This window comes from Chrysemys picta, chromosome 3, assembly GCF_011386835.1.
Source record: "Chrysemys picta bellii isolate R12L10 chromosome 3, ASM1138683v2, whole genome shotgun sequence".
Taxonomy (NCBI): Eukaryota; Metazoa; Chordata; order Testudines; family Emydidae; genus Chrysemys; species Chrysemys picta.
The window spans coordinates 71561053-71582386 of record NC_088793.1 but is presented as its reverse complement, the minus strand read 5'-3'; the positions used below and the strand labels follow the sequence as shown (position 1 = coordinate 71582386).

General features: G+C 41.4%; 1 protein-coding gene across 4 annotated transcripts in view; it reads left to right on the top strand.

The window, feature by feature from the left end:
• The window catches only part of MAP3K7 (mitogen-activated protein kinase kinase kinase 7), a 61117-nt gene that overhangs the window by 30119 nt on the left and 9664 nt on the right, over window positions 1-21334 (top strand). Inside the window, exons 11-13 of one of the 4 annotated variants that reach the window (XM_005299734.5) lie at window positions 764-920; window positions 4738-4818; window positions 13032-13099. In XM_005299734.5, the coding sequence (XP_005299791.1) occupies window positions 764-920; window positions 4738-4818; window positions 13032-13099 (306 nt within the window). The remainder of the gene's footprint in view (window positions 1-763; window positions 921-4737; window positions 4819-13031; window positions 13100-21334) is intronic. The other 3 variants (XM_005299735.5, XM_008165544.4, XM_024103073.3) reach the window with 3 other exon arrangements.

Sequence of the window (21334 nt, the reverse complement as noted above, 5' to 3'; positions counted from 1 at the left end):
GTATTCTAGGAGGCATTTCATCAGGCCCTGGTGACTTGAAGACATCTAAACTTGTTTAAGTAATTTTTAATTTGCTCTTTTCCTATTTTAGCCTCTGATCTTACCTCATTTTCACTGACATTCACTATGTTAGACATTCAATCACCACCAACCTTCTTGGTGAAAACTGAAACAAAGAAGTCATTAAGCACCTCTGCCATTTCCACATTTCCTGTTATTTTCCCCCCTCATTGATTAACGGGCCTACCTTGTCCTTGGTCTTCCTCTTGTTTCTAATGTATTTGTAGAATGTTTTCTTGTTACCCTGTATGTTTCTAGCTAGTTTGATCTTGTTTTGTGCCTTGACCTTTCTAATTTTGTCATTTTATGTAAAGAAACTTGTTTGTCTGAGCGATTGACTGAAGTAGTAGTAGGACTGAGTGGACTTGTAGGCTCTAAAGTTTTACATGGTTTTATTTTTTAATGCAGTTATTTTTTGTACCTAATTCTACATTTGTAATTTCAGCTTTCATGATAGAGATTGCACTACAGTACTAGGTGAATTGAAAAATACTATTTCTTTTATCATTTTTACAGTGCAAATATTTGTAATAAAAATAATATAAAGTGAGCACTGTATACTTTTTATTCTGTTTTATAATTGAAAATGTAGAAAACATCTAAAATATTTAAATTAAATGTATTCTATTGTTTAACAGCACGATTAACATGATTTTTTTAATCACTTGCCAGCCCTATTGAAAATGTAACACTGTTTTAACAGGGTGACCCTGGCCGTTTGAGTTTACCTCCATCTCGCGGGAGCAGCGTGGAAAGTTTATCAGATGTTCGTGGACGACAGTCAACTCTTGTTTCAGGAGAAGGCAAGAGGATGAGTGCTGACATGTCTGAAATAGAAGCAAGAATTACCGCTACCATAGGTAAAAATAAATAATAAAGTTAGGGGGCAGAGAAAGGTGAAAGGAGCTACTTTTAATAAGATGAGCCCTGCGAGATAACTCTTAACTGGGCATGGATTCTTTATTATTAACTTGTCCATTATTTTTTAAGAATTTATATGAATAGGCTTGGCAGAATTTGTGTGTGTGTGTAATTTTGACAATTGTACATTTTTTTTAAATTATTTTTTATTCTATTTTTAACTATATTTAGTTTTATAGTTGCAGGAATTTAAGGGCAGGTTGGAGTTAGGGCAGTGCTGAAAAGAGAATTGCAGGGGGCTCCCTGCATGGCCAAGGGGCCCAAGACTCTGTAGTACATGGTGCAGATGAGGCTGTGGTCCTGGCCAGGGGTCTCTGTTCCACTGGGACAGGGCTCTCAGGAAGAAGACAAAGCTGTCGGGGAGGCCACACTGGTGCTGAATAGCTCTTGCTCAGCAATGGCCCCTGTGCTCCTGGCTGGTGGGTGGGTGAGCAAGGTCATGAGGGCCGAGCTGCAGAGGACTCCCAGCACGGCTGTGGAGCCAGTGACACGCAGCTTCTGCAGGCATAAGGTGCGGGGAAGACTACAGTCCTGGTGAGCCTGAGCAGAGACCCCTTGCACTCCCAGCTGGTGAAAGAACATGGCTGTGACAGAAGGGCTGCAAAGGGCTTCCTACACTGCTGAAGGGCCGGTGACACCCAATCCCTGCAGGCCCAAGGTGCAAGGAAAGTTGTGGTCCTAGCCAGGCAAAGCAGAGAGCGCCTCATCAGGACTGTGGGAAGGAGGGTTCCCTGAGGGAGGTTACCTCGCTGCCAAATGGTTCCTACCTAAGGACAGACATTCAGCAGCAAGGTAGCTTCCTCCCTGTCCGGGGGCTTGTCCTCTTCCTCCTCCTTGCAGTCCTGGCCATGGGGGTCTCCACTCTACCCCACATGGACCACAGTCTGCAAGGATCCAGTGTCACTGGCACCACATCCTTACAGGGGAGCCCTCTGCAGTTCTACTGTCACGACCCCACTCGCTCCCTCCCATGACAGCAGGGCTGCAGCGACCTCTCTGTGCTGCTGTTGTGCCACTGAGGTCAATTCCTGCAGGCACAAAGTGTGTAGGAGAAGCTGTACTTGGTCCAACGGTTACACTAAAACTGAGGAAAATATCCATCAGTATCAGCTGTAATCGACATTTACCGACCTCTATCCATTTAAATCATCCTGCCAAGTCTAGATATGAAGAGACCAGCTCCTTTCACCTTTGTGCACTCAGATCTGAGAGGAATTTTTTTTTAAATGTGTGTAGTTTGAGATTACAGAAAAGATTACTTTTGATTGCCTTTAAAATGGCTAGATTAGATTTTCCTTGTATTACATAAATTGGTGATTCTTTGGTATGAGTCTTGTTTCGTTAATACAAGTTTCTCTTTGCTTCTGAGTGTTATTCTCCATCCATTGTCATTTTTTTTTATTTGAATTCCATTCCATTCAAAACTACAGTCAAACTATTTTAAAATGCAGGAGGTGGGTTTAAAAGCAGTATTATTTCCACCAATATATTGAAAAACAAGTTTTGACAGAAAATAGGTGCAAAGTGGTAATTTAGTTATGTTGTTGGAAAGATCAGATATAAATATAACCCTCCGATTTCTCCCCAGAGAAGCGGAACTTGGATGTCTTTGTAAAGAATTTTAGCTACACGTATTTTGCCAGGTTGCAAAAGCTGCTCATTTATTTACATGGTGGATCATTGATGTAAGATGAAGTTTAGGATACTAGCCATATTAAATGCATAATTTTATGGTGAAAGCAGAGTGAGTGCGTATTTGTTTTCCCAATAAGCAAATTAACAAAACATTATATGTGGCAGGCAAAAACTGCTTTCTAGTCCCCATTTTCACTGTTTATTAACTTGTTTCATAATTTTAAATGGTCCTTTTTATTGATCTACATCCTTAGATTTACAGAATCCAGACACAATAACTACCACTGTTAGTCAGACCTTATCTAGTTGAGCCAATATTTTTCCATCACTCTGAACATTTGTAGTAATCACTTTTTCACATATTGGAATATACTACGTGTTCTGACTCTCTTGTGCACCATGACTATTAAACTCTTTTTTTTTTTTTTTTTCCCTCTCTCTCTCTGAGTTGAATAAGAGTTTTTTTACTTTGGTAATGTCTAAAGGCCTATTGTGGGATGACATAGTCCCTGTCCTAATGAGTTTACAATCTCATTAGAACATTATAGTATCAATCCAGAATGGATTACTGTTTTGTTTTTGTTTTATTACTCTTTTTTATAACTAGTTGACTGCAATTACTTCTTGATAGCCATCGCCCCTATATTGTTCAGATATGTATTCATCAAGGGTCTAGCCACCACAAGGCAATTGTGTCCTTACCCAACAGTCTGTGGTGTTCTGATTTATTTTAATATTCTGGGCCTCATTCAAATCTCTCATTGGTACAGAACAAATGTAACTCATTTGACCACCCAGTGAGAGTTTGGAATCAGCCCAATCTACCTTCCTTAACTAGATTCTTTTAAGTATTGCCAGTAATTATATCCAAGTACGTTGTTCTGAGATTTTGCTATAGCTGTTTTTTTTATTCCTTCTTCTAACTAAAGAGAGTTGATTTGAATGGGACAAGTATAAAGGAACAGAGTTCATTTCAGGCAGTGGCAAACTAGTAGAAATCAGGCTACGTTAATCTAAGCAGGTTTTTGTGACTTAAGTTGGAAACAGCAAAAGCAATGGTGGTTTCTTAGTCTCATTAACTGTTACAGAGAACAACATACTGTGATCTAAAGAAATTTTGTTGCTATGTGAGGATAAGGCTATTGTCAAGAATAAATAAATCAAAGTATTTTAAGAATTACCTAATCCTCTTGTTCCAGCTATTATTAGACTGGCCATAGAAACAATTCAGGCAGTGCACATTTATGTCAGTCACTGAGAGTTCTTTCAGGTAAACATGCCAGAGCAGTTTTCCTTTGGGAACTGCATTCACAAATCTATTTCAAATGAAACGTAATCTTTAAACTACAGACCTTTATCTTACCACCGCTTCCTCTTACCACATGTGGCAAAATGAACTTTTGTAAGTTCGTTTTATGGTGTTTGATGTGATTTAGAATAGATACAAATTCCACTTTAACAAATATGGGGGGGAGAAGGGGGTTGGTTTTGTTTTCAATAGTTCCATGAATGGGATGCTTAATTCTGAAGTATTTACAAAACAGCAAGCATTTAATCAGAGGGCACCTCAGCAGCGCTTGAAGCAATTCTTCAAATTTTGTAATATTAAAGTGAGCTTATCTTGGACATTGATTGGATTTCACTTTACAGGAGATGTCAATTAAAGAAAATGAAAGCATCCAACATGAAAATGTAAACTTATTTATAAACAATGTTAGCCTGAGACTAGAATAAAACTATGGAGGAAGTATTATATAACTTAAAACAATTAAGGAAATACATTTATTAGTAATATGCAGGTGATCTGGAATAAGTCAATATTTGTCTTCCATTCCGATGGTTGCACTTTTCCCTTCCTCATTGCCATGCTGCTTTGTCTGTTGAGTTTTGTGTTGCTAACGACAGCTAATTGTTGTATTGACAGCTAGTTCTGTTTTGCTTTTAACAATTTCTTTACTATTTTAAGCATGAATAGAAAGCTGTGCAGTTTATTCTGTGTGACATGTTTTGCATGTACTTTAGTTTAACAATATATGAGAATTGCAGTGTTATGTATTTAATAATTTGCTGTGTTACCATTGTAGCTGTTTGCATGTGTATTGTGTATGTGTATTTTTTCAGCCTATTCCAAGCCTAAACGGGGCCATCGTAAAACTGCTTCATTTGGCAACATTCTGGATGTCCCTGCAATCATCATACCAGGTATCACAGACCATGTGAGCGGGTCTATTGACTAAGATGCTGGAATAATGATCACATTTAAAAAAAAAAAAAATACTTTTTGCTCCAGTTCAAATAGGGTGCAGATGGAGACCATCCAATAAGATTTTTCATGATGTCCTTGTTTTAAAAAAAAAAAAAAAAAAAAGCTTGGTACTAAAGACTATCTCACATATGAAGCAAAATTGCAGAGAAATCCTGTATGTGCAGTATTTTATATATACATGTACACACATATGTATAGTCATTGGAGCAGGGATTTGAACTTGTCTCCCACATCCTAGGTGAGTGCCTTACCCACCACACTGTAGAGTCATTGTCACACTCTGGCCCAATAGCTATTCAGTGTCCTCATGAATGACCACACTGCACTTTTAAGCGGGGAGTGGGGGGTGTTTTTGGCTGGCTGACCAAATGAAAGGAACAGTGTTTTAAGGATGGGGGGGGATGAAAACTACTACAAAAGGGTCAGCGTAGTCACTTACTCATCCCCTGGGAATGCAAGGTTTACAAGTGGTAGCTCTGTGCCTGAAGCCTCCCTTTTACATGGAGCAGGCTGAGGCAGGACCCATCCTCACTCCATTTTAGGTGGTTAAATTCCGGGTTTGGTCAAGACCTGCTGTGGTTATTATGCTAGCCGCCCCTTTTTTAGGGGAGTTGGGAAGGGATTTTTCCCTTCCCCCCCCCCTCCCCCCCCCCCCCCAGTGGGTTCAGGAAGGGCTCTGTTCATGCATGGCATAAAGGGCGGTAGGCTGTATCTCCCAACTCATTAAGTGTAGGGTGGATGACCAGTGCAGGTACTCCATAGGAAAGGTATACAGTGACCAGATAAATGGCTTGGAAAAGAACTTAAAAGAGGTGTTTTGTTAAAGGAACGAACAGGGGTCAGTTGGAGACTCCCATTCTTGTAGCCCACCTTAATCCTCCTATGACAAGAGGTAGATGGTATGGTCCCGGCAATGGATTTGCTGGAGGGACCCGGATGGAAAAAGAGGGGGAGCTGGTAAAAGCCCCCTGGGTAATTACAGAATAAACATGGGGTTACCTGCACTGTACACTTTTATCTGCCGGGTAGTCCCAGACATCTGATGATAAAGTTGCGGCCTGATTAAACCTATGTCAAATATCTCCCGTCCTTTTTTCGGTATAGCCAGACAATGACTGAATAGCCACTATGAATGACAATGAATAGTCATTGGGCCAGAGAGCAAGAATAACTCTAGTCCAGTGGTTAGGGCATTTACGTAGGATGTGGAAGATGCAAGTTCAAGACCCTGCTCCAACGACTGTTTTTTTTCTTTATATTTCATGGAACAGCTTCAGCAAAATAGATTGAAACCCACATCAGGATATCCCATTTCCTGATGTTCAGGGCACCTCTCTTGCAATGTGGGAGATCCATGTTCAGATCCCTTCTCCACAGCAGGCAGAGGGGTAATTGAACCTGCTGAGACCACCACCTCTGGCACTTTCATGACACCAGCCCAAAAATGTTATGGTAATGTTGAAACAAACCATTTCGTTTCAATATTACCGAACAGAACATTTCAAATTTTTGTTTCAGTTAAAACTATTTTTGACAAACTCAACACAAATTAGTTTCAAGTCACCCAAAACTGCATTTATCAGTAAATAAACTTTTCACTGAAAATTTTTCCCAGCTCTAGTTCAGACTCAGTGTTGTCATCTATAAGCAGTATATTGGGTTGCAAACTGTTACAGTGCAGCCAGGTTTTCCTCTAAAGCCCTCAAGATGGCAGCCCCAACATGCTTTTATTGTTTTTACCCCCTCACTTTCCCTTTCCAGAAAGCCTTCCCTCTCATTTAACTTCACCTTTTAAAACAATATATCAATTTTGTTTCAGACTTCCCCAGTGTTGAGATATTTACTGAGATCGTTAATAATAGACTGACATTTTGTATATACTACATATAATCATAACTTTTTATCCAAAGAGCTTTGCAAATTAGATATACAGATCTCTTCCACTGAAATACAGCCTTGTTCAGGGTAGATAACAGCAAAACTTTACTATGCTTTGGGACAAAGTGAAGACTACCCTATTTAAATAAAACTTTCAGAGGAATTTGATGTAGACCAAATGTATTTTGCCCAAACTAGAATAGGACTAACACCCCTGCTCTTCAAGTGTTATAGGATTTCAAATGACCACAAGTGGTTAAGAACTTCATTTTATATCTTATCCAAAAGATCACAAATGTGCTCCGTAAGGAACTGGGAGAGTACTGACTTAGTATAAGAGCTACCTAGTGAATCACCATTCTTATATCTGTGTTTCCTTGGAGGCCTCTCATTCATGGACTGATCAGGCTGCTTAGTTTATTTAATGTAAATATGCAACAACTCAAAGTGGTATGTTTGCAAGATAAATAGCTTTGATATATATTTTCTAAACTCCCATCCTTTCTAAACACTTTTTGAAATACCCCGCATGAGTATAATGCTTATTCATTTGAGACCCTGACATTTAAAACAGATAAAACTTGAGTTTGCCATTAGTGTGCAAAGCTTAAAAAAACCAACAAAAAAGAGTCAAATGGATTTACGAGACTCATTTCCAGTTTGGTAGCTAATCTTCAAGGGTTGTTATAGGTATGTATCCATATGAACATAGAAAAGTACACCTTTCTTATTTTTAGTTTCAGCAGATATAGCGTAGACACTGCAAACCAGCATGTTAAAAAGGAAAAAAAAGCCTGGCCCACCAAAGTATCAATAGCCAGGTGTTTTAAAGTATGTATTGAACAACAATACAAAATATAACCAAGATAACTAGGCAACCAGTTTTAAAAAGCTAGTCAGTCAGGAAGTATCTGATAAATCCTGTTTACATTACAATATTCTTGCAGTGGCAACTCCATTTATTAGACAGTTTATGCATATACCTTATGTGCTTTGGGCTGTATGTTACATCAACTAAAAATGCTGGACTACCAAAGTGAGGCTTATTGTATTTATAGTACTGTGGTCCTTAGTTTAAAATCTTGATTATCACCACTCTATTAGTGGCACTGTTTTCATACTATATTCCATATTCCAAATATAGGAGTGTCACAAATAACTGCAATAAGGCTGATTTTACCTAGACTCTGTAGTTTTAAATTTTTAATAGTGGATGCGCTACATAGTGCCATGTAAAGCATAATGTCTCAAACAACAAAGTCCCTGCCCCAAAGAAGTTAGTCAAGTCCCAAGTCAATTCAATACATAACTGCAGCACAGAATAAATACAGAGCTTTGCTGATCAGTATAGCATTGATGTTGTGTATATCACAGGTGAGACTTGGGGATGGAGATTAAGGGAGTTAGTTGATATTTTGCAGAATATCTATAGAAAAACTGTAGAAAGGCATAGAGGCTTTAGAGGCTGCTATGCCAATCAGCTGATAGCATTGTTATGTAGTCATCAATAGTACCCCCATGTTTTTTCCGTTTAAATAGCTTTAAACTTTTGGTACACCCAAAAAACAAATGTTCACAACTAAAATTACACCACTCACTGCTAAATGTGATTTGGAGATAAATTACACAGTCAACAATTAATACAAACGTAGAATATGCTTTTATGAACTTGCATTCCTTTTATTAGAATGTCCAGCTTTTTCCCCCTTCAGTACCTCTCATTTACAAATGACTTGGCTTTAACAGTTTTTCAGGTGAGGTATAACCTTCAACAAAATCTTTTGCATAGATTAGTTTTAAAAGAAATAGTTAAAACCAAAATATTAGATACCTCATTAATATTACATCAGGGCTTTTATAATAGCATGGGTAGTATTTTCTTTTCAGCTGCCTTAAAAAATGTTCATGACTATTCCCTTTTTAAAGAAGGAAATGTAAACATTCAAGCCTCCATGAATTAGATTGACATGAAAAACTTCGTGTTGGAAGCATAATTTTCTGCAGTGGGATGCATCTTAGTTGGTGCACAGGACAGGGGGAAAAATCCATTTCTGTGGATATAAGGTCCTTGAGACAGAACATGCCTTCTAAAAGCATGCAGCAGAGGAATCCTACTACCACAGATCTATGGTTTGTAGGAGAGGTACTCCTCTTCTTTGTACTTAGAAGGCATGCCAGCAAAGGTGCCACGAGGAACACCTGAATTAAAATAATTTTATATTACCGGTGTCAGGGGTGTGTGTCGGAATATTTTCAGGAGAAAGTGCCTGGCCATTGGATCTTCAAGTTCCACAAAAATCAGGTTTTTACTCCAAGTGAAGTGAGGACTTCCTCTTTATGTAAAAGTTAACCAAGTTTTGTGGCGTGGTTTCCTTTGTAGTGTAGATTAATTAATATTGGCCTTATGCAAAATATATAATCGCATTACCATTTAAACAAACCCCAAACCCTATACGTTAAAAAGGCTGTCAACGATCTGCTAACATAACCTATTGCATACAGGAAAAAACTACCTTAAAAACATTAAGGTTGCATCAGAAGTTAGGAAATGCTAGATATAAGGTTGCCTGTGCAACCTTATTTCTGCCCTCTTGTCTATATGAACTATGATAACGGGAAGTCTGTAGCAGATCCAGGAATAGAATCCAGCCTTTCCTGGATTCCAGATTCATGCCTTTAAAATTCAAAAGAACACACCATTTTTTCTCTTGTAACCCTCTGTTTCATTCACTGACCATGCTGCACTGAATGAGGAAAAATAGTGTGTGTTTGTGTAATTAAAAACCAAGCTAAAGGAGAATGAAAAGGGAGAGAACTTGGAGAAAGAAGAGAATCTTGGCAGGGGACAAAACATGAGGGAGATTCTGTGGAGGACAGAAGGAGGTGGGTGAGAGAGCCTTGGGAAGGTTAGAGAGGGAGAGTGTGTGGGCGTAGGGAGGATTTACCTGTGCAAGACAGTGGGGGAGAGGAGGCAGCACGTATGTGTGAGTTGTTGCTGTAGCAGAGAGAGAACCAGGGGAAGCTGCAGATATTAATTAGGGGCAATTGAGTTGCGTGTGTGTGGACTTTTGGGGTATGTCTGCACTGCAACTTGGAGATGGGATTCCCGGTGAAGATAGACAGATTTGAGCTAGCATTCTAAAAACTGCAGCATGGACGTCGCAGCATTGGCGGTGGCTTGGGCTAGCCAACCAAGCTCAGATCCAAGGGCTCAGGCAGGTTTGGACTTGCACGGCTAGCCCAAGACACTGCCAATACCACAACATCCACACTGCTATTTTCGAGCTAGTTCAAGTCTACACAGGGAATCACACCTCCCAGCTATAGTGTGGACATATCCTTAAAGGCTAAGAGGGACATATCCTTAGAGGCTAAGAGGGAGACTGTATAATTTTTTATTTTTTTTTAAAGAGCGTAAGATGTGTTTTGTGGATTTTGATGCGCAGGGAAAGTGTGAGAGAATTTTTTGGGCAGAGAGGCAGGAGAAAGGTAGAAATTTCTTCGTTCCATCAAGTTTTTTGTGTTTTCACTTTTTACCCTTACAGTTTATACTTTCAGTTTAATAGCAATATTGACATATATATGAAAGTACATCATACTCATTCCAGTAACCTTAACTCTGACTCACAACATCTATGTAGACTCTCTTGACACATGCGTAACTGCACAAAAATTTAGAAATGGCCCTTGCCCCAAATATCTTATTAAACTTTTTATGTTACCTCAACTACCATACCATAAATGGTATATATTGCTCCATTGGTTTAGTTACATGTTCGTATTGGCATCCCATCCTTCATAAAAAAAACAAAACAAAACAAAAAAAACCTTTTTTTCTAGTTCATGAGCAAACACACTCCAAAGAACATTTTATTTCCTCACTTGGTGATCCAGGCACCTGAAGTTTTTTTCATTACAGCTGCCTTTTTCAAACCAAATGAGTAATTGGTTGACAGTTGAATTGTAATCTTAAAATCCAGTAAATTGTTGAAATCCTGCATCACTTTCTGCCTTTAGGTATTGTACATAACTGATGTGTATTGACTTTTTGTCAATTTTCATCTCTGTAAAGAGAAAATTTTAAACCAGTTATTTTAAAAACTAGAGTAAGAGCAAGTTCAAAACAACTTCAAAAATGTACAAAGACTAGAACTAATTATTTAAAGTCAAGGAAATGTATTCCATCTTCATATTCCTAAATTGACATTAATCTTGATTCTGGAGCAACAAGTATTTGTTGATTTGCCGTCTTTGTTTCTGCTTTGTCTGAACGTTTTGCCGGATGTCTGTAGTAGTTATGCTAATTAAAATGACATTGCGTAATAGAGCTTGCTTTTGCCTCATGCTACTAACTTGGAGATCTCTCATTTAAAGGCATTCTCATTCACTATAACACAATCAGTTGGTCTCTTCCTGTCCTCAAAAAGTGTTCATTTTTACTTCCACCCCACCCTGATTATTTTAACTTTTTGGCAACCATGATCTAATGTTTCAGAAACACATGTGCTGGGTTCTTTAAATTCACAGATGTTGCTAATCTGAAATGAGAATTCCAGATATTTTTTGCAAGCTTATTTCAGGCGGGCTAATTTTAGAATGGTGCTGTTGAATGAAATGTGCACATAATTGTTGTATCAGTCATGAGTGGATCATCTATATCTTGAGTTCCAAGATGAGTTGCAGCTACTATCAACAGCGTAATTCTTCCATTTATGAATAATCCTGTTTTTAATGGCCAAGTAGTTATATTAAATGGAAGAGATTAATAATTCTCACCTGGTGCCTTACGGGATCTCTGGTCGCTTTACAAACATTCATTAAGCCTCACCACATCACTTTTACATTGGTAAGTATTTATTTCCCCAAATTACTGATGTAGAAAACTAAGTTACTGAGAGGTTATAACTCGTTTATGGTCAGACAGCAAATCCGTGTCAGAGCTGAGAATATAACCCCAGTTTCAGACAGCCTTGTCCCGTTCTCTAACCTATAAACTGTTCTCTCCCTTAGGTACTTTTAGAATTTCTTGAATTTAAATGTCAGGTGACAAACTGGAGACGATGGTACTGAGAATTTTTCACTTTCTGGTAGTGTTTCTAGAACAGACAGGACTGCTGCACAGAAATACTGGTTAAAGGACTTCATAATTTGTGATATCTTAAACTGTGTCAATGAGATTAGATAGCAGCCTTTCTAGATAGAAGTTTTAATTTCCACATCAATTAAAACAAAAACGTGAGAATGGCTAAGTCATATTGAAATGACCCAGCATAAATATCTAAAAGTTTAAAAAATGAGCCGCATGTTACAAAACATCGATCGAGTTCTGACTGTTGAATTCTATGGGAGTATGAGGCTGTAACTGTTATAGTACATGTTCTAAATGCTACCTACTGGTAGAAAAGTTACATAATGCAGGTTGAAGACCAAAAATTTTGAGCATTGTCAGCTGTTACTCGTGATGTTATGGTGTTTCCTTTTGGGCAGCTGACCTGTCATCTCAGGAGACACTATAAACAATATTAATAAAAATCAAAGTACCAAGGGAAATTGTAAAATGCAGTGGATTATGTAACATAAGACTTAGTTTCATTAACATTTCCTTAATGGACTAGCAGTGTTAAAATTTAAACTATTTTCTGTAGCTCTCAGTGATGGATAATTGCTAGTGGGTGGAAAGAGAAGAGGAAAGATTACAGCATTGCGTTCAGTAGATTGATAGCAAGATGTGACATAGCTAGAGAACAACTTCCTGCCCTGATTTTCAGAATAGGAAATATTTTTGCTCATAAAAGATGACTAAGAGCTTTATTTTGACTTAAAGTGGAATAAGTTTTCTTGTAGCTTCTTAATATACGTGAGAGGAACATAACACAGACAGAATGCTTTGCTGTGTGCTACTTCAAAGAACAACAGGTTAGAGCTGGCAGCATCTTGCTCTAGAAATGCCCATAACGTAACTCACTTGAAATAGATGTCGTCATCAGCCCCAGTCCCAAGTGCTAAGCCTGTTCAAACACATGTGACAGAAGATGGTGGAGTAGAGTGCAGAAGCTATTCATATGGTAGGAGTGGTTATTGTATTAGGATATACTTTCTCTTGACAGGCCAGCATTTTTTGAGTTAAAATTCTGCAGCTGTCTCTCTCTCTCCCTCTCTCACTTTCTCTCTGTGGATTTGTACAAATTCCAAGCTCCTGCTGCAACAGTCGCACCCTTCTTATTTTGTTTCTGAGCGGATTTTAGTGTTTTGTTTTGTCTTTTTTTCCAAGCAGGAAACGGACAACAGAGGCGGAGATCCATTCAAGACCTTAGTATTGCTGGAACAGAATCCAATCAGGTAAAATCTTTCAGCCTATGGCTTCTTTATTTGTCTTTCACGAACATTTAGATGAAATCAACTGTAAACTTGTACTGTGTAGAGCTAGTCTTTAAAACTTCATCTATGTGATTAGGGATCATTTAATTTACAAAACATAGAATCTGTTTTACCATCTAAAATAAAATCTGTGAAAGGGCAGCTTATGAAAGATGTCTAGGTGACAAGTTTCTTGATTACAACTTGCCTAAGCAGCACATGTAATATTTATTCAAAAATATATTTTGTTTGTGCATGCTGCATAATTTTGTATGTACTGGTAATGAACCTCAACATAGTATTATCGCTCGAATGTAAATCGTTAGTTATAATGTCTCTCTCTACTTTTTGGAATAAAATATAATAGTGAAATACTATAACAAGGTCTTGTTACTAAGACTTTATTACTTTTACAAGATATTTACTAGTAACTATTGCTTTTTGTATCATGATGTCTAGATACCATGGTAACAAGCACAGTGATACACTCTGAAGTATGAAATATTAAAAGTAAACAGATGTCTCAAATGACCAAAGTACAGTTAGTAGTGCTTTAGCCTTGTTTGTTCTGTGTTGTTCATTTAATTGCTAATTTGTCAATGTCAGTAATTCACAGTGGGTTTTTAATCATTAGTGTGAATTAGCAAGGTTCTACTGTAATTTTAAGATCCCTGCTGTAGTTTGAACATGGAAAAATAGGAGCTCAGTGTGTTAATCAGGTTAATCAGGTTTCCATATTAAACAGCCTACTGTAGTAATCCAAAATAGGTGGTAATTTTAGGGGTGTATACTCATCAAAGAGATTAACATTTGATCTCTTTTCAGTTTCATGCAGTGTTGTAGCAACAGAAACCTTGTCCTTCCTCCAAAATCTCATTTGTCTGGTTTATTTGGGAATATGTGCATATATCAGAAGAAAGCATCAGAATCAATTTTAAAATTTCAAAACACTTTTATTACATACCAAACATAGGGCTTTTTAAATGAAAGCATTCTACAAATATGAGCACAGTAATAAATCATTCTACATTTACTTAGTCGAGCAGTGTAATTAGAGAAAAGACTTGAAAGAAAATTGAAACAATTTTGGTTATTATTCTGTAACATGTTTAACTATTTTATGATTATGGTTTCAGTGCACTTCTATCACACCTATATGCCACTATTTTATGCAATCTTAAAATATTTTTATGTAAGTTCTTTTATTTGTAACTTTCAGTTCCTTCTATTAGCTTTAAAAATTATTAATGTTTGCAGATACTAGTAGGCTAGACATGTAGAGGTTGTATTGGATCTTTTTAACTTTTATGTATCCTGCCTTTGAAAGCTGCTGTGTGCGACTTTCTTAGCGATTTCAGCTGTGTTCCTGCCAAATAATTGCTCCTTCGACCAGGAATAATAGCAATTTTCCTTTTCTTCCCTCCTACCTGTGCCAGCCTAAGGGTTAGAAATCTGTATATCTTTTGTTTTACATTTCTGCTAGGTCTGTCAGTCTGAAATTCTATTCATATTCAATTTATATTTTGAAATTCAATTTATATTTTGCATTTTGAAGTGCCCTATTATAACTATGAATCATAGTGTAGCGTACAAGATAAGCAGAATAAAGTAATACCCCAAAAGTTATAAGTACACTGTGGATAATGTTTTGCACTATCAGTATAAATAAATCACTGGTTTTTGTGTTCTTCTTTTTGAGGTCTGTGAATGGGAAGCAATGGAAAAGTCTAAAACTAAGACTCTAGAACTTGTAATACCAAGCCAGAACTTTTCAATCACACAACACATTAGTGTAGAAAGCAAGCAAGTTTGTCTCCTAGATATGCCCACTGCAGTCTTCACAAGTGGATCTTTGTCCACTAGCTGGAAGAAAGTAGTGGTGTGCCTTCATCCGCTCTGTTACAGCAGGTTGGGAGAAGCGGAAAAGTGTACAGAGATGGACAAGAAGGGCAAGAAGTATTTGGTGCCATATCAGGAGAAGGTCACTGCATTGTCCTTCCTGCTGACCGGAAGAGTTTGTGGGAGGGCAGTGGTATTTATTGCCCATGAAGCCCTAGAGGGCTTGGGGCACCCATATTTCATAGAATGGGGAGCCAACCCCTTCCTTTTCCTAGACCCCCTTTAAGCTTGCTGAGGAGGGGGGTTTGGGCTCCTACATCTGGAAAATTGGGGAGCCAAGCCCCACCTTCCCCTCCTCCTTCCTGCACTGTACAATTCGTTGCCAGGTACTCCAGTATTTTAAGTGAATGAAGTTGTGGCCTAATAAACCACATTCATGGCCTCCTGTCTTTCTTCAGGTGTGAATGGACAGAAGGACCTGAGACTGCTCCTAAAGTTCAAGGCCTATATTTATGGATTTCCATAACTCTGACCTGAGCTCCTGCTATCCTTGAATTTTTTAATTTAAAACTTGAAAATAATGATTAGCAGCAATATAAACAACCTACTAGGTAAAGGAGAAAAAATCAGTTTATACAGAGGTTAGAAATCCACACAGCTCTGATCAGTTCACTTATGTTCTCCACATATACCATTTCAAATTATATATAAATATATTATCCTTCCCCCACCGCTTTCATTGCAAACATCCTTCTTCTCTACATCTCTGTAGTCTCTCCTTAAACCCACTTCTTTCACCTAGCCTTCATCAATGATCAGTTATGGCACTGTTTGCTTCCATTCCCACGCCCTTTAAACCCTTGTACTCCACACACTGCATTGGTTGCCAGTGAAGTGACAGGTGATTTTTAGAATGTTGGTTACAATCTATAAAGCCTTAAATGGTCTAGGCCTGCTAAATTGGAGATTGCTTCTCCCTCTCTGCTCTGTCATGCTCTCTATTTCACTATCAATTCCGAGGAAAAAATTGGTAGGAGTTTGCAGTAAGTTATTCTCCATACCTAATTGCCTGCTCTAGCATTCGTTCTTATTAGATACTCACTGGAGCCAAACATGGAAAACTTTAATAGGAGATGCAACTTTTTCTTCAGGCTGAGTGAATGTAAATGCTGGAACCAGCACCTCGTCTGTTGTTCCCAAAATAGGGCATACGACAGTCTTGTCCTGGAGGACAAATATCAGTCTTTTCTTAATGATGGGAAGATATTATATTGTTCTGTTTTGAATGTAGTTTAAATACCATAGTGATTACTCCCTTTATAAATGTATTTGTATTGTCCAATTTAGATTTGTAAGCTTCTCAAGGCAAAGAGCTCTCTAACCCACATATTTTATTAAGAATGGTGCACAACTGTGGTGCTATAATAAATAATCCAATTGGGACAAGCAGGATGAAAATGAAAGTACATATAATCCAGGCTAAGTTTAGTTTGTATACCATTTTTTTGAAAAACTATTTTTAATTTTAGTTTACTGTGTCTTCATATACATTTGTACAGTGCCTAGCACAATGGAGCCTCAATCCTGATGGGTGCCTCTGAGCACAACTGCAGTATAAATATTAAATCATGCATAGTCTTCATCTTCATTGTCCTATCGTTCCTTCACAATTCCTCATTTTACCATTCTGATAACCGAAGACCATGCACCATCTGGCCCATTTGTAGTTGTGTTTGGAAAAAACTAATGTACAAGAGGGAGATCTGTTGTTGTTTTTTCTCTCAGTCTGATCACAGCCATCAGAGATTTAGTGTCTGTATTTTGCTGATTTTGTCAAAGGAGTTCACTTCTCCTTCTTCCCCTCGCAACAACAAAATACAAATTCTGATGTTCTAGACTTGATAGTCCTCCAGCTGCAAATAGTGGAAATCACTATTATATTTTATTGTATTGCTGCTGTGATTAGAAATGTTGTCCAGCACCAATTTCTGGTATTGAATGGCATTATCAACGTGGTCAGTCTAATGCTTTGCAAATAATGATTTGCTGTTTGGTGGACTATTGCATCCAGGGCATGAACAACTGAATACACTAAGCCAGGGGCTTTCAATCTTTTCCAGTTTGTGACACCCCATGTTACAATAAAAAAAAATTGGGACATCCGTTCCCATAAAGAAAGGGTGGGTAGATCCTCTGGACTTCTTGACAACCCATGCACTGAGTCACATTTTGTTCTAATTTTCTCCAGCACAGAATCCTTCGAGTGCTTGCTCGCATAGATTCCATTCTAGGTGTGTGCGCGCCCACGTGCACAGTTGTCGGAGATTTTTCCCTTAGCTGTAGCCGTTGGGCTGGCTGTGGCACCCCCTTGAGTGGTACTGCCAGCCCTACGCCCTCTCAGTTCCTTCTTACTGCTTGTGGTGGTTGGTCAGAGCGTCTCTTTCCCTTGCTTCACAAGTGGTCAGCGTTTTTTTCCTACTCGAACCTCTGGTTCCAGCTGTAAATAGTTGGTTTATAGTAGATTCGTTAGTAAGTAGCTGTTAAGTACTGTCAGGGTCCCGGCGGGGACTTTGCCCCAGGCCGGGGCATGCCCAGTCTCTGGGTTTTAAGCCATGCTCTGACTGCAACAGGCCTTCTATGCCTGTAAGTGACCTGCATAGGGGAGTCCAACGTTCAAGAGAATGTCGCATCTGTAAGAACTTTTCTTCCCAGGATACAGAAATAATAAGACATTCGCTTGAGGACCTCCTCATGGAGGCCACTTTTCGCCCAGCCTCGGAGCCGGCCTGGACGCAACATCCAGCACTTCGGCCTCGGTATGTAGCAGGCCCCCGGCACCGGGCTCTTCCCAGCACCGATCCACTTCACCGGTGCCCAGGAAGAAGACTGAGAAGAGGGACCCACACCGAGCAAGTCGGATCAAGGGGCATTGGGCAAAGGACCCTGCTTGGGCTATCCTCCCACGCTGGAGCCGCAAGGGGGCACCCACCCACCTACCCCCACCCCCCGAGGGGACCTTCTGCCCCCTAAGGGATCCACCACCAACTCCGGGGAGTGGTAGGAGACCCAGGCTGATGGCATAGTCCATGCCCTCGCAGTGCCCAGAGAGCAACGGACTCTCCCGTCGCAGCCAGCACCACGTGTGGTGATGGACCCAGCAAAGGATCCCTATGAGGGCAAGCCAGCCGTGAAGGCCTCCCAGAAGATACGTGAGCGCTGCCGGTATCCGGAGCCAAGGCAGAGCCCTTTTTCGCCACGTCCTTGATCTCCGCATCAGCCCAGGTCATCAGGTCGCCATTACAGGTCACCGGCACCGTGCTCCCGATCTCCACCCTCATTCCGGACCTCACCCAGAGGGAGGCGCCGGTCGCCTTAGTTGGCACCGGTCATCTTTGCACCGACGGTCACCAGCACCAAGACCTCAAGGATGCTCCCCAACACGGCGTCACTCCCCATACTCCCAGCATCAGTCTAACAATTCGAGGCAGCAGTCACCCATAGCAACAGTTAGCCGCCAGACTCAAGTGTTGTTGGCCTCGCCCTGGTCACCGGAGGAAGATTTCTCTGGCACGGAGAGGGAGTTCAGCCTCTTGCTGAGACAGCACCATCGCAACTGGGCTCCGGGGGTTGCATCCGCCACAGCGATGCCAACTTGGCAGCAGGGCCAGTAGCCAGCGCAATGGCCTTATTAGAACACCTGGGGCATGCCGGTTATGCTGATGACCCGTCTCCAGTCCTTGGTCGCTGTGGTGGAGGAACAGGTGCCCACCCAGAGACCTCCTTCCCCTGCGGGGGATGATCCCCCGGACCCTCCCCCAGTGGTTCATTCATCGTCGTCCTCTCCAGACGAGGCGGTGGCATTGCCCTCCCATGCTAGCCCACCGGACAACTTTAAGGAGTACCAAGCCTTGCTCCAACGGGTGGCCACTAACTTAGGCCTTGAGGCAGAAGAGATGGCAGAGCAATCAGACCCATTGTTCAATGTACTCTCGGTGTCCACCCCCGCATGTGTCACACTCCCGGTGCACGAAGGGGTCCTGAACATTGCCAAAGCAAATTAGCAAATACTGTCTTCCATCCCACTCATTTCCAAGAGGGCCAAGGAAAAGTATTTTGTTCCTGCCAAGGGGTTTGAATAATTATATACCCATCCACCCCCGGGGTCGTTGGTCATGTCAGTGGTCAACGAAAAGGACAAGCAGGGGCCTGCTAGTTTCACCCCAAGAAATAAGGAGGCCAAGAGACTGGATCTTTTTGGAAGAAACATTTATTTCACGGCCAATCTCCAGTTCCGGGTAGCGAACCACCAGGCTCTTTGGGGGCATTATAATTTTAACCTGTGGGACTCCATGCCCCAGGAGGCGGCCCAAGAGTTAGGGGCTCTTGTGGAGGAAAGTACCGCAGCAGCTCGGTGCTCCCTCCAGATGGTCTGGGATGCGGCCAACTCAGCAGCCAGGGTGGTCACCTCGGCAGTGGTTATGAGGCGCAACTCCTGGCTTAAGACATAGAAAATCTTCTTCTGTTCGATGGAGTCGGGCTGTTTTCCGATTAGACGGACACAAGGTTGCATGGTCTGAAGGACACTCAGGCCATCCTCTGCTCCCTGGGGATGCATACGCCTGAGTCTGCGATGAAGCCATTCCGGACGCCGCCCTTCCTCCTTCCATTCACCTGTGCAGCCTGGCCCAGCGAAATACCACGGAGGCCTGAAGCAGGCGTTTTGAGGGAGAACTCAAGAGCAACACTCCAATTACCTCCCCGAATCTGCCCCATCTTTTCCTCAACCATCACCATCTCCATCCCTACTGTTCGACCTGGTTGAGACTCACCTCGGACAGTTGGGTACTAAAAATTGTGTCACTGGGCTACACCCTTCAGTTTTTGTGCCCCCCCCTTCCCCCTTTCTTCCCCGTCCTTCTTCAGGAACCCTTCTCACGAACGACTCCTCGTTCAGGAGATAAACAGCCTCCTGCAACTGAGGGCAGTGGAGGAGGCCCTCAAGAAAAGAGGGGGGAAGGTTTCTACTCCCGCTATTTCCTGATCCCGAAGGCAAAAGGGGGCCTACGTCCCATTCTGGACCTGACATGACTCAAGAAGTTGAAGTTTTGCATGATATCCCTGGCCTCCATCATTCCTTCCCTGGATCCAAGAGACTGGTACGCTGCTCTCAACTTGAAAGATGCTTCTTTCCATATCTCTCTCTTTCAAGGGCACAGACTGTTCCTCCATTTTATGGTGAGCCAGTGCCATTTCCAGTTCACGGAGCTCCCTTTTGGCCTTTCCTCGGCCCCACAGGTCTTTACAAAATGCATGGCCCCAATAGCCACTTATCTGAGGCATCGGGGAGTCCAGGTCTACCCTTATCTCCACGATTGGCTCATCAAGGGCAGATCACAGTATCAAGGGCAGAGCAGTCTCGATCTGCTGTGGTCCACATGCCGCAACCTGGGGCTGTTAGTGAACGAAAAGAAATTGACCCTCGTACCAGTGCAACGGATAGAGTTTATCGGGGCGGGCCAGGGCATTCTTTCCGGAGACCCGGTTCCGAACCATGTTAGACGTAATCTCCCATGTGAGGGACCACCCACTCACCACCACCCACACTTGCCGGAGATTGCTAAGCCACATGGATGCTTGTACTTACGTGGTCCGTCATGCCCAACTCCACCTCCAGCTGCTGCAGGTGTGGTTGGCATCAGTCTATATTCCCAACAGGCACAACCTGGACCTGGTTGTCAAGGTACATCTGGGCATCACTGGCGTGGTGGATGGACCCCACATCAGTGTTGCAGGGAGTCCCCTTGGCGGCCCTGTCCCCGTCGCTAACTCTGGTGTCGGACACCAGGCTGGGGAGCCCACCTGGGCAAGCTCAGCACACAGGGCAGTGGTCAGGGGTCGACTGCACCCTCCACATAAATGTCAGGAAGTTCAGGGCAGTTCGCTTGGCCTGCCAGGCTTTTCGGTCCCAAAGTGGTTCAAGTCGTGACTGACAACACTACCACAATGTTTTATATCAACAAGCAGGGTGGAGCCAGGTCATCAGCCCTCAGACTATGGGACTTCTGTGTGCAGCATGCCATTCATCTTGTAGCAGCGCACCTCCCCGGAACCAAGAACGTATTGGCAGATTGCCTCAGCAGAACCTTCTCGTCTCACCACCAGTGGTCTCTCCACCCGGATGTGGTCAACCATGTCTTCCAAAAGTCCTCAGGTGGACTTGTTCATGACTCACAAGAACAGGAAGTGCTACCGGTTCTGCTATTTCAGGGGGTCAACCGGCTCCCTGTCAGACATCTTTCTACTTCCTTGCTCAGGGACTCTGATGTACACTTTCCCGCCGGTACCATTGCTTCACAAAGTCCTCATGAAAATCAAGCA